This window comes from Myxine glutinosa, chromosome 2 (assembly GCF_964187855.1).
Source record: "Myxine glutinosa chromosome 2, kmMyxGlut1.1, whole genome shotgun sequence".
NCBI lineage: Eukaryota > Metazoa > Chordata > Myxini > Myxiniformes > Myxinidae > Myxine > Myxine glutinosa.
Genome location: NC_136262.1, coordinates 129,011,296 through 129,037,288, shown reverse-complemented (window position 1 = coordinate 129,037,288; position 25,993 = coordinate 129,011,296). Strand labels below are relative to the sequence as shown.

The 25,993-nt window shown below is 41.9% G+C and overlaps 1 protein-coding gene across 6 annotated transcripts in view; it reads right to left on the bottom strand.

Annotated features, from left to right (window-relative positions):
* The window catches only part of LOC137412398 (death-associated protein kinase 1-like), a 290,813-nt gene that overhangs the window by 193,849 nt on the left and 70,971 nt on the right, over positions 1–25,993 (bottom strand). For 4 of the 6 annotated variants that reach the window (XR_013622362.1, XM_078771644.1, XM_078771646.1 and 1 more), the window contains exons 2-6: positions 12,771–12,995; positions 8,322–8,460; positions 6,558–6,687; positions 1,157–1,205; positions 1,032–1,058 (exon numbers count right to left, since the gene is read on the bottom strand). Coding sequence is in view for 5 of the 6 variants with exons in the window: in XM_078771644.1 (XP_078627770.1) it covers positions 1,032–1,058; positions 1,157–1,205; positions 6,558–6,687; positions 8,322–8,460; positions 12,771–12,995 (570 nt within the window). In the remaining variant the exon portion in view is untranslated. Of the gene's footprint in view, positions 1–1,031; positions 1,059–1,156; positions 1,206–6,557; positions 6,688–8,321; positions 8,461–12,770; positions 12,996–25,993 lie in introns of those variants that run through there. The other 2 variants (XM_078771647.1, XM_078771648.1) reach the window with 2 other exon arrangements.

Below are 25,993 nucleotides of genomic sequence, written 5' to 3'. Positions count from 1 at the left end.
CGAATGCAAGCTATGAATAATAATAGTCAGAGTACTGATCCCCGAGGTAGGCCGACACACTATTTACATCCTCACAGCACAACATCCTCCCAGATAGACATCTTCCCACTCACAACCACTCTTTGCTTCCTCTCACCAAGGCAGTTTCCAATACACTTAGCTACCTCACCAGCCACTCCACAAATCCCCACCTTGGCTAACAACCTCCTCTGTGATACCTCGTCAAATGCCTTCTTAGAATCTAGATATACTATGTCCACTGCCAGTCCCCCATTCACCCAATCAGAAACGACTTCAAAGAACTTTAATAAATTTGTTAAACACGCTCTCTCTTTGGCACATCTGTGTGGACTACCTTCAAATTGATACAATTCTAATCAGATGTACAAGTATTTAAGTGCTGCTCGCATAAACCTAAGATCTTCAGCCAGCCACTTTAACCGTGAAGCCAACAACAGGCTCACAACCACTCGAATAGGAATGAATGATCGTTTTAAGGCCATTTTCCCCGCTAGAGCGGGGGTTGGCCTTGCGGGCCCCATGACAATCATGGTTCCATGTTTGAGGCAATGTTTTTATGGCCGGATGCCCTTCCTGACGCCAACCCTTGGTCGCCTCTTACGATGCGCAGGGATACGGTGTACCTATTCTAAACCGGGGTACACACCGGGATCATTCATCCCAGCAAGCTGGTACTCAATTTGCCGACCTCGGAAGGATGACAGGCTGAGTCAACCCCCCTGGCGTTAATTCAGCGATCGACCGGGATTCGAACTCAGGATCCTAGGATCCCAAGCCTGCACCCTAACCGCTAAGCCAACACCAGGCTACTCGGTGAAAAAGTATTTGAACAAAAAAGAAAGTTAGGACAACCCACTCTTTAATATGTTTCAATATAAAATATTTGGTTTTCTTTTACAAAGAGATAGTTTCCCCAGTCGCTTAAACACTTAAATATACAATCAATGAATTCCCCATCATATAAATGAGCTGCAAATTAAATTCAAAACAAATAAACAAAAATAACTTACAAGACATATGTAATAACACCAATGCTCCTGGAAAAGAGAAACGGATATTAAAAAACAATTTGCAAAAAAGGATAAAATGTGCACATACCGACAGTCATCGCAAGCTCAAGTAAAGTGCTCCTTACCACATATCGGCTGGAAGTCCCAAAGGTTCGTAATTCACCACCTCTGGAGCTGAAAAGAGAATATTTGAATTAAAGGTCACCAACATGGGAATCTTGATCATTGCATTGGTACAAGTGATGCAGCAATTAAACCACATTTCAGTGGTTTAAACCACATTTCAGTGGTTTAATTTTTCAGTTAGGTTGGAGATCAAAACCTCAGAACAAATAAATTGTCATTGAAAAAAAACGAAACGTTTTTTACTCCCGCCAGGGAGCAATGCATTCGATCGTGTCCGTCCGTGTGTGCGTTCGTGTGTTTGTGAACAAGATATCTGGAAAAGTTCTGAACGGATTTGGATGAAAGTTGGTGGGATGATTGCCCTTGGGATAAGGAAGAATTGATTAGTTTTTGGTGAACCTCAGGATATTATTACAGATCCAGGAATTTTTTTTCCCTGTTTTACTGCATTAAAGTTTTTATTCTTATTCTTAAATGATGTTTTTCTCCTCTAATTCCGATATATATCAAAATAAATTATCTGACAGTTAGGGCCTACTTTCTTTTTCATTTATTGTTTTGGGGAGAGGGGATGTTAAACAAAACGTATTATTCCAACTTGACCCACAGTGGGAATATGCGCTCTACTGAGTGGCGTTCTAGTTTTTCATGCATCACAAAACCACAGCCTTGATTTTTGTTTGCTTTAAGAGTAAGATAGGACATAAAGTGAAATTATATTTCCGTCGTTTTGCCTTTTAACAGTACGCTAGACTAAAGCTCATTGGGAAGATTGCAGAAATATAATATGCGGAAACATGCTATCGGTCGGCACATCGGTAATAAGGGTGCGAGGAGACCACACCAATCACACCGTGAACAAATCTCACACAATATTACAGCATTTTAACCAGGAAACTCAGCAACCTGCTCAAATGGGAGAATCACAATAACTATGTTCATATGTCAAGGCCAAACAAGTCAACCTGAAAAAGAATGATTAAAAGGAAGAACACGTGAGTGGGGGCGAGGGACGGGGGGTAGGGGGGGGGGAGGGACGAAGAGGATGATAATATAATTATACAAATTGCGTCATGTGACGCAGACCACTTGACTGTACTTCATTTACCATTCAATCAGACACACTTGGGAATTGCACATCAATACAGAAATGGCAGCCTTTCTTTCATCCGACACAATAAAACTCTTCAGATTATTTTCCAAACCCTCCCCACACCCAACAAAAACATTCCCAAAGAGAGACCACAAATATAAATCTCGGTAACTGTAATTAGATTACAGGCCTTAAAAATGAGAAATTGTAATAATTGAAAGCATATAACTGTTATTATAATTATTTTCAGTAATCTCTAACAATGGCGTTCCTCAAAACTGTGCTTCACACCATGTCAGTTTTCTTTCCAAGCAATGCATTTAAAATAAAAAAAGAAGAAATGGGCAAGGAAAGAAGAGGGAATAACACTAACACACACACACACACACACACACACACACACACACACACACACACACACACACACACACACACACACACACACACACACACACACACACACACACACACACACACACACACACACACACACACACACACACACACACACACACACACACACAGCATTCAGACCCGTTCACTTTTTTCACATTTTGTTATGTTGCAGCCTTATGCTGAAATCGTTTAAATTCATTTTTTCCCTCATCAATCTACACTTAATACCCCATAATGACAAAGAGAAAACAGGATTTTAGAAAGTTTTGCAAATTTATTAAAAATAAAAACTGAAATATCACATTGACACAAGTATTCAGACCCTTTGCTATGACACTTGAAATTCAGCTCAGGTGCCTCCCATTTCTCTTGATCATCTTTGAGATGTTTCTACACCTTCATTGGAGTCCACCTGTGGTAAATTCAATTGATTGGACATGATTTGGAAAGGCGCACACCTGTCTATATAAGGTGTCACAGCTGACAATGCATATCAGAGCAAAAACCAAGCCATGAGGTCGAAGGAACTACCTGCAGAACTCAGAGACAGGATTGTGTCGAGGCACAGATCTGGGGAAGCCTACAAAAAAAATTCTGCTGCATTGAAGGTTCCCAAGAGCACAGTGGCCTCCATAATTCTTAAATGGAAGAAGTTTGGAACAACCAGGCCTCTTCCTAGAGCTGGTCACGCGGCCAAACTGAGCAATCGGGGGAGAAGGGCCTTGGTAATAGAGGTGACCAAGAACCCGATGGTCACTCTGGCTGAGCTCCAGAGATCCTGTGTGGAGATGGCAGAAACTTCCAGAAGGACAACCATCACTGCAACACTCCACCGATCTGGGCTATATGGCAGAGTGGCCAGACGGAAGCCTCTCAGTGAAAGACACATGAGAGCCGCTTGGAGTTTGCAAAAAAGCACCTAAAGGACTTTCAAACTGTGAGAAACAAGATTCTGTGGTCTGATGAAACCAAGATTGAACTGTTTGGCTTCTGGCCACTCTGCCATAAAGCCCAGATCGGTGGAGTGTTGCAATGATGGTTGTCCTTCTGGAAGTTTCAGAAGTCCGTCAGACTTCCAGATGGTGAAGCGTGATTCATCACTCCAGAGACCGCGTTTGCACTGCTCCAGAGTCCAATGGCGGTGAGCTTTAAACCACTCCAGCCGACTCCTGGCATTGCGCATGGTGATCTTAGGCTCGTGTGCAGCTGCTCAGCCATGGAAACCCATTTCATGAGCTCCCGACGAACAGTTGTTGTGCTGAACTTACTCCCAGAGGCGGTTTGGAACTCGGTAGTGAGTGTTGCAACCGAGGACAGACGATTGGTGCACGCTATGCGCTTTAGCACTCGGCGGTCCCGTTCTGTGAGCTTGTGTGGCCTACCACTTCACGGCCGAGCTGTTGTTGCTCCTAGACGTTTCCACTTCACAATAACAGCACTTAAAGTTGACCGGGGCAGCGCTAGCAGGGCAGAAATTTGACGAACTGACTTGTTGGAAAGGTGGCATCCCATTACGGTGCCACGTTGAAAGTCACTGAGCTCTTCAGTACAGCCCATTCTACTGCCAATGTTTGTCAATGGACATTGCATGGCTGTGTGCTTGATTATGTATACCTGTCAGCAATGGGTGTGCCTGAAAGAGCCGAATCAACTAATTGGAAGGCGTGTCCACATACTTTTGGTCATGTAGTGTATACACATACATATACATATATATACACACACACACACAAACACACACACACACACACACACACACACACACACACACACACACCACACACACACCACACACACACACACACACACACACACACACACACACACACACACACACACACACACACACACACACACACACACACACACACACACACACACACACACACACACACACACACCCGTTTTTTTCATTTCTGTTCCTCAAAATTATATCTCTCTCTTACACATACATATACATATATTATCATGCATATATTATATATCTTACACATATATTATCTCTTACACTTACACATACATACACACATACATACATACATACATACATACAGTCACGTGAAAAAGTAAGTACACCCCACGTAAAGTTGACTTTTTCAACATACAGCTTTTTTTTTTCTTTTTTTTTGTATACTGAATCGAGGCTCGTGAAAGAGCTAACATTTACTTCACAAACAAATCAACCAGACAAACAAAATACCCAAAAAGAGGGAGCGGAAGACAAGATGGGGAGAGAAGGGGAAGCACACAAACACAACATCCGAGAGCAGGGAGATGTGTGGAAGGGAGAGGGCCCGGGGGGAGGAGGCATGGGAAGGGGGGGGGGGGGATCTTTTTGATCTTCATTTCCACAATATTGATAGATAAAGGTGATATAATACAACAAATATCATTAAACCATTTACATTTTGTAGTCCATTGTATAATTTAAATAATCATAAATGCAAATTTCGCATGTGGAAAAAGTAAGTACACCCCTACATTTATCACTACTTCAAACACCTCAAATTAGAATGAGGTGCACCAGCTCAGGTGCAAATGATTAGAACATCGTTAGAGAGGGTCTTGGAGGAACCCGTCTTATTTAAACATCAGACATTTAGTTTGGTTTGCTCTTTGTTGTTGAAGTGTGCGGCATCACCATGCCTAGATCAAAAGAGCTCTCTGAAGCCTTCAGAAAGAAGGTTATAGATGCCTATGAGTCTGGGAAGGGATTTAAAAAGCTCTCCAAACAATTTGAAATCAATCATTTGACTGTCCGGAAGATCATCTACAAGTGGAGAAGATTCCAAACAACTGCCAACTTGTTCAGGCCAGGCCGCCCCAGCAAGTTCAGCCCGAGAGCAGACTGCAATAGGCTGAAAGAAGTCACTAAGAACCCCAGAATGTCATCACAGGACCGACAGGTAGCTCTTGCCACTGTTGATGTCAAAGTGCACGAGTCTACCATTAGAAAGAGGCTGCACAAATTTGATCTACATGGGAGGTGTGCCAGGAGGAAACCTTTGCTGTCCAGAAAGAACATCAGGGCAAGACTAAAGTTTGCCAATGAACACCGAGACCAGCACTTCTCGAACAATGTGCTCTGGACAGATGAGTCAAAGGTAGAGCTATTTGGCCACAGTACCAGAAGACATGTTTGCCAAAAACCAAAGACAGCATTTGACCATAAGAACCTGATACCAACTGTAAAGCATGGTGGTGGAAATGTTATGGTTTGGGGCAGCTTTGCTGCATCAGGGCCTGGGCAGGTCACCATCATCGAATCCACTATGAATTCTTCATTGTACCAGAGGGTGCTTGAGGATAATGTGAGGCCATCTGTCGGAAAGTTGAAGCTCAACCGAAGGTGGACCTTGCAACATGACAAGGACCCTAAACATACCAGTAAATCCACCAAGGAATGGCTGAAAAGAAAGAAATGGAGGGTTCTGGAATGACCATGTCAAAGCCCGGATCTAAATCCCATCGAGATGTTGTGGGGGGATTTGAAACGAGATCTGCATGTAAGAAACCACACAAACATTGCACAGCTGAAAGAATTCTGCATGGAGGAGTGGGCAAAAATTTCACCCAGTCGATGCCAGAGACTGGTAGACAGTTATAAGAAACGACTACTTGAGGTTGTTTCTGCCAAAGGGGGCAATACCACCTATTAGAGCCAAGGGTGTACTTACCTTTTCCACATGCGAAATTTGCATTTATGTTTATTTAAATTATACAATGGACTACAAAATGTAAATGTTTCATGATATTTGTTATATTATATCACCTTTATCTATCAATATTGTTGAAATGAAGATCAAATAGCTGTATGTTGAAATATGTTGAAAAAGTCACAACTTTACATGGGGTGTACTTACTTTTTCACGTGACTGTATATAAGAAAAAGGGGTAGAAAGAAGACTCACCAATAAATTCAGGTGTGCCAAGAATGTGGCGAAACTCGACACCCTCTTTGATGATATGTGCCAGCCCAAAGTCGATAAGCTTAATATGGGGGTTTGGGGCATTTCTGTCAAGCAGCATTACGTTCTCGGGCTGAAAGGGGTCAACGGTGGAAACAAAAATACATCGAAGTCGTTTGTATTTGGAGACATCGCTGACAAGTTGACGCATTTACCATATTCTGACAAATACAACTATAGTTCCTCCTTGACAAAAAATCAAAATGCATCCAGAAATGGAAAAAAACAAAAAACCATAAGTTAAAAAATATGTAGCAAAACAACAATGGACAACACATTTCTCTCCAACATCATTGGAGAACAGCAAAAGAAATGCAGTCTTGTATAATATTAGCAGAGGTACCGGGCATTACCTTTTGTGGTCTGATCCTATTTTCATTTTGAACAAATCAAATTTTGGTTTCTTTCTATTTTTTTTTGTGGGGGCCTAAAACACTTCCCTACACCCACTAACAAATGGGGTTGGTGATATTTTAATATGACCTTTGCCATAGCTACAAAAATCCAACTTTGTCCCCCCCAAATTTCATTTTTTTAGTTTCCCTAAAACACTCCCTGGCACTCACTAAATGAACCTCAGTTTGAATAAGATCCTTTCAGCCATCTCCGAGAAAAATGGCCGCGCGAGCGCGCACGCACGCACGCACACACTCTCTTATAGTATGGATGAGTCGAGTCACTCATTTTTATTTAGGGTAGTTTGTAGCAGCAGCAATGAAATATGGTAAGCAAAGAGGACTACGTGGGTGCTGTTTCTTAAATTAGAGTTTTTGTCCACTTATCTGTCAGTCATATGAGAAAATAAATGACTAAATAAAAAAATTCAGAGACAGGGACCAATTCATGCAACACGGGCGTTAATAAAGCAATTGAACAAAAATGCAGATCATTTCACGACACGAGTCACACCATTGTTTTAAAATCACAATATGGGAACAACACCCTCACATCATAAAAGTCACTGTAGCTGCTGAAATACAAACTATCCAAAATGCTGGCAATCCCTTCAGAATGTGATTATTACCACCTCCACCACCAAGGGTGGGTGGAGGTTATGTTTTGGGTGGGTGGAGGTTATGCCACCAAGGGTGGGTGGAGGTGTTTTCACCCTGTCTATCTGTTTGTGAACAAGATATCTCAAAATGTTGTGGACGGATTCAAACGAAATTTGGCAGAGAGGTAGTCTATATGACAAGGACGAAATGGTTAGGCGCCGTTTGATGTTTTGGTGAAGCCCCAGATTCAGATCTGGCTGGTAGAATTTTAAAAGTGATTCTTCACCATTCTGAGATAGGGCCAAAAACGATACATAGGATATCTCAAAAAGTTGTGGATGGATGATTTCGATTAAATGTGATTCTGTATTGTGATTTTGTGATCTACTCTGGGATACAAAACGTAAACTGTTCACCTGGCGGAGGTATGCTCTCTACTGAGTGTCGTTCTCGTTTCGTATGCAACCTGTGGCTGCTGGTTGCATCATTGCACGACTGGCTTCAAATTCAATCTTGCGATACAAGCACGGTTTAGACCAACCAGCAGAAAGCCCAGCAAATGTTCGTATCGTTTGATCACAGATTTAGCTCAATCAAAGCATTTCCATGAATTCACGACATTGTATAAAAAAGAACAACTTGAGCCCGTTCACTCCTGCAAGGCATAATTATTTCAACGTGAAAACAAAAACCACCACCAATATCAACTCACCTTAAGATCAAAGTGTGCGATGCTCTTTGCGTGCAGGTAGCCAACACTATTTAACATTTGCTTTATGAACTCGGTCGCTTCTTCTTCACTCAGAGATTCTTTTTCAGCCAGAAAGTCAAAAAGCTCCCCTCCAGATACTCTGAAAATGTGGTGCACAACCAAAATCAGAAAGTGGCAATCGTTCACTACAAACATGCCGTGTTGGCTGCAAATATACTACTGTTTCCCTGCAATACACAGATAGAACTCACAAGTGATTCCTGGAATTCGCAATTGCCATTTCACTTCATATTCCTGTAAACACGCTCGCCTCTAAGCCATAGAGCTTGGGTTTGAATCCCGACCCGGCTATAAACGCTCATCCCGGTGTTTCCCAGGCAGGGAGATTCATCAATGTTTGTGCCGTCCCTCAGATGGATGTTAACTGGGCGTCCCATCTGCTGGCATTAGGTGGTGGACGTTAAAAATCCCATGTTGGTCTTTGTGAAGAGTAGAGCGAGCTCCGAAGCAGGGAAAAAAAGTCAAATCAAAACCTTGCTCCTCCAGCTCTCTCTGGGCTCTATCACCCAAATATTCCTACAGGTTGCACAAGATCTGCCTGCAACCCTCTTATGGTTAAACTGCGAAAATCAAGACTCTCTGCTCACCTTCACTCCTTCATTCCCCTTTTCTCCCACCTCTGGAACAAACTCCCTCACTCTCTTCAATCCCACTACTCCCTCCAGGTCTTTAAAACAGCTGTTCACCACCATCTCTTATCTTCCCCCATCCAAAACCTTGATCTTTTCTACCCCTGCTAATTTCACCTCAAATCCACTTTTTTGAAATACTAACTTCTTTCCTGGAAGTCCTTGGTGTCCTTGTGTTTATACTTTTCCCACCCCCCACCCCCCTTCCCACGTCTCCTCCCCCCAAGCCCTCTCCCTCCCACATATTCCCGATGTCCCTGCTCTCAAATGTTGTGTTGATGTGCTTCCCCTTCTCTCCCCATCTTATCTACCGCTCCCCTTTTTATATACTTTGTTTGTCTGTTTGATTTGTTTGTGTGATAAATGTTAGCTCTTTCACGAGCCTCGATTATGTATCCAAAAGAAAAAAAAAATGCAAATCAATCTTGCGATACAACTCCTTTCAAAATGTATCTTTGAGATTTCACACGACTGCGCAGCTAACGAGTATTTGAATACTGCACGGCATGCAAGGATAAAACGGTGCCTTTACGCATCGTGTGACCGCTTCATTTCCACACCAATCCACCGCAGCTCTGCTCTCGCCCACAAACCCTCTGAGCGTGGCCATTTAATTAAAAACCAGACGGATGCGCCACCTGGAAACGCCATCACATCCTCGGGTCAATGGATGGTCAACAATTCATAAGCGCTTGCTACAACATCGCTTCGCACACGTTTGAACTTACCCAGAAATACTGACCACTCGAACGACCTGGTGGATATTAAATAACATTTACCTTCCAAAACAGTATATTGGGAATTTGAGCTGTGATCAGAAAGTTAATCAAAATGACCTCTCAGAGATGGTTTTGCTCCTCGAATGGCAATAATCTAAAGCAATATGCCAACACAACCATATAAATATGCAGATATTGTTCCCATTTAAAAGGCGTTAATGAAACAGTAAATTGGTTTAATGCCATTAACATTCAAAATAAATCACGACCTGGTTTAATATTTCTCAAATGTTTTTATTCATGGAGTGAGGAATTGAATTACAATGTTATTGCAAGACAACACTCAGACCTCATCATAGAACTGCCCAAATTACCATTCTTACACAAAACCTGTGTTATATGGCCATTGAAGACTATTCAACAGTCGCTGTACTACAGTACAATGTCATTATGCAAAATAATGGAAACCAATTCATAAACTAGAGAGTTCATAGAACACCTCACCCCACACAGTGTTCAATTGTATTATTCAATTGAAATAAAATAATGATTTTAAAGGTCATATGAAAAATTCTGGAAGTTTAGAGCTGTTGATGCAAAGCTACCGAATAAGTTGCCGTTTCTGTAACTTATCATAATGAAGTCATGCACCAACTTTCAGATGAATATGTTAAAGGGTATGGGAAAAAGTCAGGAAAACCACAAGCGGGACGGACAGACGACGAGCAAACCAATAGTCGCCTCCGGAACCCGGTAGGGGACTAATTACTAGAAGGAACTCGGTAGAGAGCATACATCCGCTAGGCTGAACAGTTCACGTTTTGTATCCCACTGATCGGCCGGATCTGGATCCAGACCTGAACTAAAATCTAATTGGCTTGTTCTTGTCACCTAAGCAACTGATCCACCGAGTTTTGTCATGTTTTGTCCACAACTTTCTGAAATATCATGTTTTATATCGTTTTTGGCTCAATCTGTCATTGGAGAAGAAGATGAAGAAGACGACCACTCCTTTTGCATCTTCAGATGCATAGAGCTGCCAAAGCAGATTCGTAGCCTATTGGGCACAATCCTGTCCTGGACAGGTCGCCATTCCAACGCAGGATAATCGAATGAGTCATTCCTCCCAGTAATCTGGTACTCATTTTATCGAGATTGGAAGGATGACAGGCCGAGTCAACTCACCTGGTGTTAATTCAACGGCTGACAGGGGCTTGAACTCAGGACCCTGAGATATTAAGCCAGCCACCTTCACCGTTAAGCCAACACCAAGCTTTCAATAGTGAAGAATCGCTTGAAGAATTAAAAAATTCTCATATCTGGATCTCAATCTTCACCAAAATCTAATCAATTTGTTCTTGCCAAACACCCAACCCGTCGACCAAATTTGATCCAAATCCGTCTACAATCTTTTAAGATAACCTGCTCACAGACAAATAGGCAGATAGACAGAAGTGAAAACATAACCTCCGTCCACCCTTGGTGGCGGAAATAACAAAGACATCAGTTGTAGGTAAACAGTGGACCTGCTATCATTAAAGGAGCTTATATATATGTACATTACAAAAACAATCAATGACATTTCGAGACATCACTTTTAGTGGACAAATCAAACAAGATTTGAAACGGGGGCGGTCGGAGCACCAGGAGGCATAATACACTTAAGATGGGAATAATCAAATCGCAAACATGAATAACACATGTAAAGATTATTACTGCGTTTTCAATGTTCACCTACATTTTCCATTTGCCAAAAAAAACAAAAACTTTTTGTTTCATTGGCATCTCGCACATGATGTGCAATACAGTTTGTCACAATATCACAAGCAGCGATAACGTCGGTGCATGAAAATATCCCGCTGAGGAACATGATGGAAGTAAGATTAATATTCACATCTGTGAAATTCCAATAATCATTAAAAAGGATCGCAAATTAAAACGTCTGATTTTATAGGATGAGTCGGAAAGTAAACCAAAAGGAAAATGAGAAAAGGTAGTATGTGGGAGATGATGGTAAGGTAGAAGAAGAAAAGCGAACATGAAAATAGAATGAAGAAATTGGGGGGGAATGATTGGCACAAACAGAAAATATGTCGCGGTGCGTCATCCATAATGCTATCATACATATGTATATCAACCCCAAATAAACCGTCATTTCTCAAAAAGTGTGGCAAATCCAAGTGTGACCTTGGTATCTCATAAAGTTAAAGGAGATGTTAATCTTTTCCAAAGGAGGTTCCCAAATCAGGCATGCAGAACTCCAAGTTGGAAATGCGTTTCATCAACCACCCCAGGAATGATCCATGGCAACAAACTCAACTATCTACAAGTCTGCGTTTGATGCAGGCCTGCAGGTTTTTGGAGTTCCGGTGAAATACTTCAGTTTGTAACCCCTTGTATTATTGGCTTTTAATTAATATAACCATCTTTTTCCCACCAGTGGAACCAACTTCTTCAATCTCTTTCTTCCCTCCACGCCTTCAAAAGACAACGTTCCCCACCATCTCAAATCATCCCCAATCCAAAACCATGATATTTTCTAAACTCTTAAAACCCACTTCCCCCCTCATAAGATTTGCTTGTGTATCCATCCCCTGCATTCTCCCCTAGCCCTTATCCTTACGCGAGCATCTCTTGTTTATTCATCTCCATTTATGTTCTGACTCGGCCTTGTTGTTGGCATTTTTCCCTTCTCTTTGTTTCTGTTGTTCATTTTTGTTATGTTGCGTCCTGATTCGTTCTATGTTCTCGCTCAAACACGAGCTTCGACTCCGTATACAAAAAACAACAACAGTGAATTAAATAATTATCAAGCAAACACAAGCCCATTTAATACGATGCAGTAAAGACCCGGGAGTCTGGATTCGATTTTACACCGACGTCCGTCGAATACCCAGGCACGGAAAAGCAATAAATCTTCAATGTTTGAAGATGCAATTCCCAGATAACAATAATCCACGTTCAACCCCAAATCGCATATTGTATCGCCACGCAATCGTCATGCACCAGGTGCCCGAACACACAAAGCCTCCCAGACTCACAGTTCAAGCATCAGCACGATGTCAGTCTGGTTCTCAAACACGTCGTGCAGTGCGATAATGTTGGGGTGTTTGATTTGCCACAGAATGTTCACCTCCCTCTCGATCTCTGCACGGGGCACCCCACGCTTGTTGCTGCGTCCTGACCGGCCTTTCTTGATGAACTTGGCAGCGTACTCGAGAGCAGATGCTTTCTCTCGACATCTCTTAACCTCGGCGAAGTGGCCTCTGTATGAAGGATTAATAGGGAAGGAAAGGAGATCGTGTTTGGATTTCACATCATCTCAAAAGCTCATCATTTCAAATGAATTGGATAAAATTGCCATTTGGAAGAAATTACTTGATATGAAATAACTGCTCAATGCTATTAAAAAGAAGACTTCATTCTGACTCTGATCATCGATGCTCTTAAAGAAAAAGAAGGAGCTGATGCTCCAGCTCCATCACCTTTTGGGTGATATACAACACAACAACAACATGCATTTTAAGGCCATTTTCCCTGCTAGAGCGGGCGTTAGCCTTGCGGTCCCCATGACAATCTTCTCCATCTTGCCCTATTTTCTGCATCTCCCCTTGTTAACCCCCTTGCCCGCATTTCTTCTTCCACCATCTTTAGCCAAGTCTTTCTCGGTCTTCCCTGTCCTCTACTTCCTTCTACATTCATTTCCATCACTCTTCTCAACCAGTCACTTTCATCCTTCCTCAACACATGACCAAACCATCTCAACCTGTTCCTCTTCACAGCATCCATCACAGGCTCTATTCCCATCATCTTCCGCAATTCATCATTTGGCTTCCTCTCTCTCAACGATACTCCGCACATCCATCGAACCATTCGCATTTCCACCCTTTCCAGCCTTCGTTGCTGCTCTACGTTCATTACCCATGTCTCCCTCCCATAAATCATAATGATATGAGGGTGATATGAGGAATAGATATCTGCAATATGAAAGGTAAATGTATAACGGCTTTTGTGAAATATAGTACACACAAAAGGACATGGACGGATGATCGGTCGGCCGGACGGAGCTCATTTTAACATCCCAGTCTCCGACCTTGGCGGATGGGTGGGGGACAATATCGAAGACATTACAACTCTTAGTTGCACAACACCAAGTGAGTTAAATTTCCCAGTCAAGGAGAATGAAACCATGCTCTGTTGGTAAATACATCAGTTTGCCAGGATGTTGTTAAACCAGCTTTGATTCCAATGTGAAAATACCGCAATGAAGGTTAGAAAGGACGTTTTGGATGACATTTATAAAACAGGAAGATTCGGTAGCAGTTTAAACAGAGAAGGAAAGTTTTTGCTTTAGCCAAGTCTTAGGTAGCAAATTCGAGTTTAGCCAAGCCAAGTGAAATCTTAGTGTCGTGGGAAGGAAAGAAATTGGTACTCGTTCCATCAGCAAGCGACACTTGTGCTCAAATCAAAATGAGCGTTCTCAACAAGGGCACCCACACAATCTCGTCTGGCAATTCCTATTCTTTCATTGGACTGCCAAAACCCTTTATGAGGACGTTTACCTCCCCAGAGAAGGTCAACAAGATTTTTTGAAAAATTGAATTTTAGGTGGGGTACTGACAGCCTACTCTTTGAAATGACACTGTGGGATTATTTATCATCCACAAATTAACAGTTGCAGAACACGCAGCAGCTGGAGAACCACCCATTCAAATGGATAGGTATACATGATGATGCAATCAATGCCCTGCCTGTGACGTGGTACAGGTTTACAAGTTTGGGTTTGTTCCAATTCCATTTGGACTCGAACTCAGAAAAGGCAACTGAGGGACAAGGGGAGGGAGGCATTACGGAGCTATCCCATCACTCCAATAAGCAATTGCTTTTCCAGGTTCTCAGCTAGATGTGTCAGAAACAAAAAATCATTTGGAATGCATGGTGGTATATGACGAAAGGAGCCTGCATCAAGGAAGGTAAAACTGGGCAACCTGCAGGGCTTTACAAAGTAGAGAGCATGGGGGGTGGGTGGAGTGTGGATAGAATCTTGGCAGGAAAAGCATTGATTTGCATCCATTTCATAATAATATTTGTCTTCTATGGGGTTGAGGAGGAAGCACGACTGAAGTAGGATGTGTGAGACACGCACGCATGCGCACATGCGCGCGCGCGCACACACACACACACACACACACACACACACACACACACACACACACACACACACACACACACACACACACACACACACACACACACACACACACACACACACACACACACACACACACACACACACACACACACCTTGGGGAAGGTACTGCCACTACCTTCTGTCACTGTACTCAGTGGGATATTCCCTCAAGAGGAATTTTCTCCTCTCCATGGATGCCAACCAATGGGGATTGTCCGTGCTCTATCCTTTTCCAGCAAGGAAGCAGCACATACCATTTTTAGTCTTTGGTATGGCTTGAACAGGTTCAAACCGGATGGGTATTTTTTAGGAGTCACCATCTCTTTTCTGGATAGCCGTTGGCTCCCTATGGGAGATCATCTCCTTACTTTGCCAAGTGTTGTTTTTGGTCCTGGCAGGATGTCAGTCACCCTCCCCACTAGGAAAGCCCAAAATGAAGTCATTTAGTCGCCGACAACCCGACCATGCGGCAGGTAGTACTGGGCTACATGTTATCAGTGGCAGTCCCAAAAGACTGACCTGACTGATTATATATATATATATATATATATATATATACTACTGTGTTCAAAAAGTATCCGACCTTTATTTTTCGTGCGTAAAAAAGAAGAAGCTAGGGAGGCGGTGATTGGTGCACGTATGTAGGCGATCCTAATGCACATGCGTGAATTTTTTCCCACCTGCAGAAGCTGTCATTCGACGGCAGACCACCGATGAGTGAGGACATGTAAGTGAGCGCCGTCGGATTTTCGTTTTTGACAAAATGACGGAAAAACTTGAACAACGCTACTGCACCAAATTTTGTGTAAAGCTTGGCGATTCCCAAATGGAAACGATCCGCAAGATTCAACACCGTTCATTCCATTATGAAGGAGGATTTGGGCTTCAGGAGAATCTCAGCGAAATTCGTACCAAAGCTGCTAACGATTGAGCAGAAGCAACTCCGTTTGGAGATCGCACAGGACATGCTGGAGACTGTGAACAGCGATCCCAGCTTCCTCAACACAGTGATCACTGGCGATGAGTCCTGGGTTTATGGGGTACGACCCAGAAACCAAGTTGCAGTCATCACAATGGAAGCATCCAACATCCCCGAGGCCAAAAAACACAAAATTTGATGCAGTAGAGTTGTTCAAGTTTTTCCGTCATTTTGTCAAAAACGAAAATCCGACGGCGCTCACTTACATGTCCTCACTCATCGGCGATCTGCCGTCGAATGACAGCTTCTGCAGGTGGGAAGAAATTCACGCGTGTGCATTAGGATCGCCTACATACGTGCACCAATCAACGCCTCCCTAGCTTCTTCTTTTTTTACGCACGAAAAATAAAGGTCGGATACTTTTTGAACACACTACGTATATATATATATATATATATATATATATATATATATATATTATATATATATATATATATATATATATATATATATATATATATATATATATATATATATATATATATATATATGTATATATATATATATATATATATATATATATATATATGTATATATATATACTGAAACGCAAAAGAAACTTACCACCTTTGAAACCTTTAAATATCAACAATAACACTGCGTGTAGTAAATGTGTGAACTTATTTGCGGACAATAGTGTCCTCACTGTCAGACAAAACGGTCACGGATGGTCACTTGAACCTTCAATGGTCACTTCATAGCACAGCTGTTGAACAGCCGTTTTGACTGTCAGTGATTAGCCAAGGGGTACGGGATGATTTTACTGAGCTGCACGTGATGTCTTGATATTGGCTTTAAAAAGGCCAGTGCAAAATGGGCATTTCAATCAACATGCCATGATTGTCATCAACGGCAGCGTGCCCTGGGCATGCTGCAAGGCGGACTGAACTACCGTGAGGTGGCACGTCGCCTTGGCTGTTCACACCAGACGATATCGGCCCTGGTGGACAGAGACACCCTCCACAACTCTGCAGATGACAGACCTCGATCAGGGAGGCCAAGAGTCACCACTGCAAGGCAGGACAGGCAGATGGTCCGAAGTCACCTGCGGGATCGATTCGTCAAGCATCCCGCACTGCGGCAGAAACTCCGGGGCGTGCAAACCCACGGATCTCCAATGATACTGCACGAAGACGACTGCATGACTATGGTCTGACTGCCAGAAGACCATACAGAGGCCCCGTGATGACGGTTGCCCATCGCCGCAACCGTCAGAGATGGTGCCAGCAGCATCAGCGGTGGACCTTGGCGCAGTGGAACGAGGTCGCTTTCAGCGAAGAGTCAAGGTTCTGTGTGGACAGTCCTGATGGGCGTGAGCGTGTCTGGAGAAGAACTGGCGAGCGATATGCCGATTGTTGCGTGCGTCAAGCCAACAGGTGGGGTGGCCCAAGTGTGATGGTGTGGGCAGCCATATCAGGCCGGTACAGGACGCCACTGGTGGTTGTGGATGGGAATCTTAACGCCCAGCGGTATGTGGATAACATCCTGCGACCTCTTCTGCTGCCATTCCTGCAAGACCACCCAGAACTGAGAACCTTTCAGCATGACAACGCTCGTCCCCATGCTGCTCGCTTTACCACTGCATTTCTCCAAGGCGAGAACATCAACACCATGCAGTGGCCTGCGCTCTCCCCTGACCTAAATCCCATAGAGCACCTGTGGGATGAGCTTGGGAGACGCGTAGTTGGCAGGGCCAGGACACGGGCAGAGCTGCTTCAGACATTGAGGACTGAGTGGGACAGAATCCAGCAGCAATCCATCCAAAGACTGGTAGGCAGTATACGCCGACGATGCACTGCCTGTATCCAAAACAATGGTGGCCATACACGCTATTGAAAGGGGACTGACATTGCACCCTGTGCTGTTCTGTACTGTAGAACAAACTGATGAGATGGTGTATCTTGGTCAAAAACTTGACATGTCATCAATAAAATGCCAATGTTTCAATTAGCAATTGTTGGTTTGTTTTATTTTGAACTGTTACAATTTTATTACATTTCAAACAAGTGGTAAGTTTCTTTTGCGTTTTCGGTCTTTTTGAAGTTGGTCAAAATGGTCAAATGTTTCGGTCAAAATGCCCATTTTGCACTGGCCTTTTTAAAGCCAATATCAAGACATCACGTGCAGCTCATTAAAATCATCCCGTACCCCTTGGGTAATCACTGACAGTCAAAACGGCTGTTCAACAGCTGTGCTATGAAGTGACCATTGAAGGTTCAAGTGACCATCCGTGACCGTTTTGTCTGACAGTGAGGACACTATTGTCCACAAATAAGTTCACACATTTACTATACGCAGTGTTATTGTTGATATTTAAAGGTTTCAAAGGTGGTAAGTTTCTTTTGTGTTTTCGGTCTTTTTGAAGTTGGTCAAAATGGTCAAATTTTTCGGTCAAAATGCCCATTTTGCACTGGCCTTTTTAAAGCCAATATCAAGACATCACGTGCAGCTCATTAAAATCATCCCGTACCCCTTGGCTAATCACTGACAGTCAAAACGGCTGTTCAACAGCTGTGCTATGAAGTGACCATTGAAGGTTCAAGTGACCATCCGTGGCCGTTTTGTCTGACAGCGAGGACACTATTGTCCACAAATAAGTTCACACATTTACTACACGCAGTGTTATTGTTGATATTTAAAGGTTTCAAAGGTGGTAAGTTTCTTTTGCGTTTCAGTATACATATATATACATATATATATATATATACACATATATATATATACATATATATATATATATATACACATATATATATATACACATATATATATATACACATATATATATATACACATATATATATATACACATATATATATATACACATATATATATATATATACACATATATATACACACATATATATATATACACACATATATATATATACACATATATATATATACACATATATATATATATATATATATACACATATATATATACACATACACATATATATACACATACACATATATATATATATATATATATACACATATATATATACACATACACATATATATACACATACACATATATATACACATACACATATATATATACACACATATATATATATATACACATATGTACACATATATATATACACACATATATATACACATATATATACACATATATATATATATATATATGTATATATATATATATATATATATATATATATATATACGTAGTGTGTTCAAATTATTATATATATATACATATACTGTATATATATATATATATATATATATATATATATATATATATATATATACTCAACCCTCGGCTATCGCGCCTAATTGGTGCCGCTATCGGTGCGCGTTAGCCGAAATCGTGATAGCCGAACTGAAGAACGTATGGTAATAATTCGAATTGGTGCCAGGACCCCCAAGTTGACCACATATTTAACCTATTTTTGCCACTTTTTTACCAAGTGTTTCTACCATATAAAGAAACATTAACAAATGAAGAAACATTAAAACAAGAATCACAATATGTAAATAAAAATAAAATGGTAAAAAAAGTACATTTTTTAAAACCATTTTATTTACCTTTTTGGGGACGATGAGGGGCTCAGATGGTTGGGTAGGTCCGAGTATTGGGTTGAGTCTTATTGACCACCCCTACGTGCCTCTAACTCATCCAGGATTGCGTCAGCTGAAGCACCAGAGAAGCGCTCAACGTCAGAGGGCTCGTCAAAGACAGAGGGCTGTGCCTCGTTGCGACGCCGTAAGCAGGGTCGGTGTCATGGGGGGGGCATTCGCGGGCCATGCCCACCTAAATGAGTTATTGTGCCCCCCCCCCCCGCAGGCCAAGCCTTTGGCGCCAAACTTGCACGTCGGCTATATTTTGTGCAGTGTGTGTGTGTGTGTGTGTGTGCGTGCGTGTGTGTGTGTGTGTGTGTGTGTGTGAAAGAGAGAGACTTTGCAGCATGTTTTTTAATTGGAACTGGGCTGGTGTGTTGGTTGTTGCCGGCAAACTCTTATTATCAAGCATTTACATCATAGATTGAGGTCTCGAACGGAAGTTTGTCCCCCCCCCCCCCCCCCCCCACGGTTACCCTAATGTCCCCCGATTAGATTTGTTCTGACGCCGAATCTCGCCGTAAGAATTCGGTGATCTGGCGTTGGCGGAGGGAGTTGACGTGGGCATGATACTGCTCCTCGTAACCTGCCAGTGCCGTATTAATAAAGGAGCACCTTGCTTCACTGTTGATTGTTAAATCTTAATATCGACGTTTCTACGATAATCACGGTTTCGGTAAATACCTCACACTGTTGACTCATTTATCCCAAATTTCTTTCCAACATTTCGCTTTGTTTCACCATTGTCTATCAACTGCACAATTTCGAATTTCTGAGCGTAAGTTAAGTTCTTCCTCTTCTTGATTTCCCTTGATTTCTCTTTCCCCACGCTCGGTGATGACGTAGCACCCTTTCCACCATTTCCGGTGCGCGATAGCGCGTATTTGGGGCGCGATAGTCGCGTGTTGTGCAGTTTTTTAGGTAGCCGCGATAGCAGAGAAACGCGATAGCTGAGTTCGCGATAGCCGAGGGTTGAGTCGTCAACTTAACAACGTCAACATAGTCTATATATATATATATATATAGACAGGGTGAATCAAAAGTAGCGCCTGCGCCCGATTTCTGTTTTTTTGGCTGTCAGATTTTTTCTGGGATGTCATGTTGTTAATAATTGTCTTGCAGATTATTAATTTTCTTAATTTATTTATTTTTATTTATGTTTTGCAGGTTATTGCTGAGAGTTTGGAAAGTTACTGAATTTGCACCAAATTGAACCATGAATTACCTTTCAATGAATCAACACTACAAATGTAATGAACAACCAACGATGGCGGCACGCCGTTTGGCACAGGAATTCGATATTAACCCACCACAGGGAAGAAACATACGATTGATTGTCGAGAAATTTGAAGCAACAGGATCGGTGGCCATTGCAAAGAAGTCCGGGCATCCGAAAACCGCAACGAATGTACACTTCCGTAATAATTTTCCCCCAAATAAATGGTTAGATAAACATGTCATTCATTTATTTCTACCTTCTTGTACACTAATACAAATGGCAAACAATCAACTGACAGAAATATATATATATATATATAAACAGAAATCGGGCGCTACTTTTGACTCACCCTGTATATATAAAAAATAATCCATGCTGAGTTCTACAAACATTAATTGAAATAAAAAATTTACTCAACATTTTGGTTAGCAACACGTAACAATATGTGCCTCCATGAAGCTTTCCCAAGATTGATAAGCAATACATCAAAATCCCACTATAAACCCAAGGTGGGGGTGGGGCCAAACTGGACAACCAATCAACAAACGACACTCACAAATTCCGACTGTTGACCCATTTTAAAACTATCCTAATAGGTCTGTGATTGCCAAACATGGCCTTAAAGCAGGACACACACACCCTAGGCCAAGGGGATAGGGTTAGCATTTTGGGTTTGACCCTTAAAATAACCAGAAGACGGATTCTGGAGGCTTGGCTTGTGGAGGAAACGGTCACATCAATCACACAGGTGGTGGTGGATTTTCAGCGAAGGTTGATGGCAAACCTGAAGCAACTGACAAAGCATTTCAAAGTGTTGTCCATGATATGAAAACGATCTCAATCTGTATAATTTGTACCTGTCTTACGAAGGACAACTTACTTGTCGCAACTTAGTGCAGAGGCTACCTGATTACCTTGGATCAGATTTACTCATTCTATCTGGTGTCGGAGTTGCAAGCTTGCTCATTTCTCAGAGTAATGCATCAAATTTACCTTGAGACTTGTTTCTGATGGCGACGATGACACAGAGGCTACTATACGGACTGTGGGCATGCACCAGGTGGACTCACAGGGATCACCATAAACCCTCGTGCAGTATCCAGATGGGTGATGAATCTGCATATCTGTCTGCAGTTAGATTGTTGAGGATCTTGCAGGTACGGAGGATGGGCCAAACTGCGAACTCGTGACTACCCATGAGAAAGAAACATCATCATCAAGACGTCCCTCCAGCAGACATCATCAGCTAACCCCCCAGACACCCATTACTACACAAAAAGTTACATCGACTGTCACTGTGGCAGACAATATTCAGCTTATTGACATAATGTGACACCATCTACTACGAAAGATCGATCAAGTGCCAAACAAGGAGAGCAAGATTGTGCATACTGGCAAGAACCCAGTACCAGCTGAGATCCACAATGGCTAGTCAGTAGAAAGACGTGACGTGTGAACAACACATGAAGAGCACGACGTCATCCTGGCTCTGCAAACTGTCATCAAGCAGGACAGCCAGCATCAAAGAGGTGAGTGAAGACTCTGAAGTCTGTTATACTTGCACACTTCTACTCAAGAAAAACTCAACTGTGACAAATGGATGGTTGGTCCAACATTCGGCATTAACTGTCGTGAACATTAAGATGACTAACAAAATACCATTTATATTGAAGAGCAACAACTCCCAGCACATTCTCAGTGGATGTCAGCTCCCACATTTAAACATGTGGCCTCGTTTGCATGCATGCAACATTCAAGTCAGGTTGAAAACCTTGCTGTCCCCAACATTGCATTTCCAATATATTTCCATATTGCATTTCCAGAATTAGTTTGCATTTTGTGCTGCCCTCACTCTTTTGGGACCCTTAAAGTGGAGCAACGAAGGATTGGTGGAAATATGCCACAACACTGACCATTCAAGTAATCAGAGGGAGTAAATAATTAATTAATGCACATCAAAGGTAGTTAAATTTACTTCTGGTTATCTCTGCCACTGAAGGTGGACGGAGGTTGTTTTCACCACTGTCTGTTTGTTGTGATGAAAATTGAAAATTTTGTCACATGTCGGTCTGTCTCACTTGTTTTGTTTGTATGCCTGTCTGCGAATGCGATAACTTGCGAACGCTTTCGGCGATCTTCTTCAAATTCCAGAAGATTCCAAAGGAAAAAAAGTGAGGCTGTCAATGCTATTTGACTATATATATATATACTAGCGGGGTCACCCGTGGGATTCCCACCCGTGGGAATCCCACGGGCATGGATGTGTGTGACGAATTTTAAATATATGTCGACTGTTATTTTAGGCGGTGTATTTTCGTTTATCATCATGGCGCGATTTTTAAAAATATATCTCTGCATTTTCCTCTCCAATACCTCCTCACACTTTACACACACACGGGCCCATGTTTACATATACACACATACACACACGTACATCGACACACATACACACACACACAGAGACACACACGTACAGACACATATACACATATGCAAATATGTATACACATATGTATCCACATATACACATATATGCACATTATTATACATCTACACACACACACACACACACACACACACACACACACACACACACACACACACACACACACACACACACACACACACACATAACAACAACAACAACAACAACAACAACAACAACAACAACATGCATTTTAAGGCCATTTTCCCTGCTAGAGCGGGGGTTAGCCTACATACACATACATATATACACACACACATATGCACGCACACACACACACACGCACACGCACACACACACACACACACACACACACACACACACGTTTAAAGTGTACGTGCCCTTCCCCCCTCCCCCGCCCGGCAACGCTGGGTACTTCTGCTGGTAACGAATAAAATAAAAACGAAGAAATATCTCTCGGTAATTTCATGAAACTCGGTGGAATTGGATGAAATTCGCTCGGTGAATTCACTCGGTGTATTCGGTTCGGCTCGGTTCACTCGGTTTAAAGAAAAAGCGATCATGTCGACATGTTGCTGTCTGTGTCATGTTGGGCGGTGTATGATACTTGTTGGCTGTAGGGCGGTGTTGGGCGGTGATATGGTGTATTTTTTAAAATATATCTCTGCATTTTCCCGCGTTGCTGACACCGAGTCATTCTTCATCGACTGTCATTCATTTTGGAAATGGAAGTTTCCACGCAACGCATGAATTGTCACGAGTCAAGAGGAAGTGTCTCGTCATCATCAAATGACAAATATATTACATTGTGAAAATTAAAGATTTCAAATAAACCTATTTAAAGTGTATGCGCAAATAACTAATAAATAAAGAAACGAAGAAATATCTCTCGGTAATTTCCTGAACCATATTTTACTTCCGGCTAATAATGTTGAATGAAATAAAAACGAAGAAATATATGTCGTTTTGTGACGACTGTCATCAAAAGTAAATGGTGAATTCATTCGGTTCGGCTCGGTTCACTCGGTTTAAAGAAAAAGCGATAATGTCGACATGTTGCCGTCTGTCATGTTGGGCGGTGTATGATACATGTTGGGCGGTGTATGATACATATTGGGCGGTTGTTGGCGGTTGGGCGGTTGTTAGCGGTGATATGGTGTATTTTAAAAAATATATCTGCATTTTCCCGCGTTGCTGACACCGAGTCCAAAACCATTGATAAAAATGAAATCAGATGGTGAGTTAGATTGGAGATAAAGGCGTGAGAGAGACTCAATGGCCTTGAAGTTACAGGCCTTTGAGAGTTCATTTCGTTCTATAAATGGCAACTTTCATCGGATTTTCTTCCCGTTTTTTTCAACCGAGTCTAAAACTATGTTAGCGACTGTGAAAAATGAAATATAGAATTTTTAATATATATAGACACGTTGCCATCGGTGTCATGTTGGGCGGTGTATGATACACCATGACGCGATTTTTAAAAATATATCTCTGCATTTTCCCACGTGTGTGGAATGTTCTCAATTATTGCTGACACCGAGTCTAAAACCATCGATAAAAATGAAATCATATGGTGAGTTAGATTGGAGATAAAGGCGTGAGAGAGACTCAATGGCCTTGAAGTTACAGGCGTTTGAGAATTCATTTGTTCTATAAACGGCAACTTTCATTGGATTTTCTTCCCGTTTTTTTTCAACCGAGTCTAAAACTATGTTAGCGACTGTGAAAAATGAAATAATATATCGAATTTGATTTGAAATAAAACTGGGAGAGAGAGCAAGACACCACGGGCCGACAAAACAGGCCTCAAAGCTATGCGAGTTAATAAAATGGTGGATATTTGTTTATAATTATAGGAAGCCACTCCCAGAATGGGTGGAGCTACTCTGCAAACCGAGTAAGCCACACCCCGGACAGACGCCCAACAGACAGACAGAATCATCTACGGCTATTATAATATAGATATACTAGCTTGGCTCGGCTCGCTGCGCTCACGTCACCAACCGTCGTTACTGAGGAACGGGCTTATTTTAGCTGAGGATAATGACTGTACCAGAGTTGCTGTGTTGTGATGATTTACACCAATCATAATACAAACAATTATTTTGCACAAATGTATTTGTTGTGTTTGTGATATTACATTTTTAGAAGCAATTTAGGTTGAAGATTTAGGTTGAAAAAATATATAAACTTCAAAAAAGAACCCCTCAGCACATAAATACAGGAGGGGTAGGTGCAGACTGGAAGTTTGGGACGATTACACCTCACCACCACATAATTTAAAACACCTCACCACCACATAATTCAAAACATCTCACCACCATGTAATTTAAAACATCTCACCCCACCTAATTTAAAACACATCACCACCATGTAATTTAAAACACCTCACCCCACCTAATTTAAAACACATCACCACCAAGTAATTTAAAACACCTCACCACCACGTAATCCAAAACACCTCACCCCCATGTAATCCAAAACACCTCACCACCACGTAATCCAAAACACCTCACCCCCACGTAATCCAAAACACCTCACCCCCACATAATTCAAAACACCTCACCCCCATGTAATCCAAAACACCTCACCCCCATGTAATCCAAAACACCTCACCCCCATGTAATCCAAAACACCTCACCCCCATGTAATTCAAAACACCTTACCCCCATGTAATCCAAAACACCTCACCCCTATGTAATTCAAAACACCTTAGCCCCATGTAATTCAAAACACCTCACCTCCACATAATTTAAAACACATCACCACCAAGTAATTCAAAACATCTCACCACCATGTAATTTAAAACACCTCACCCCACCTAATTTAAAACA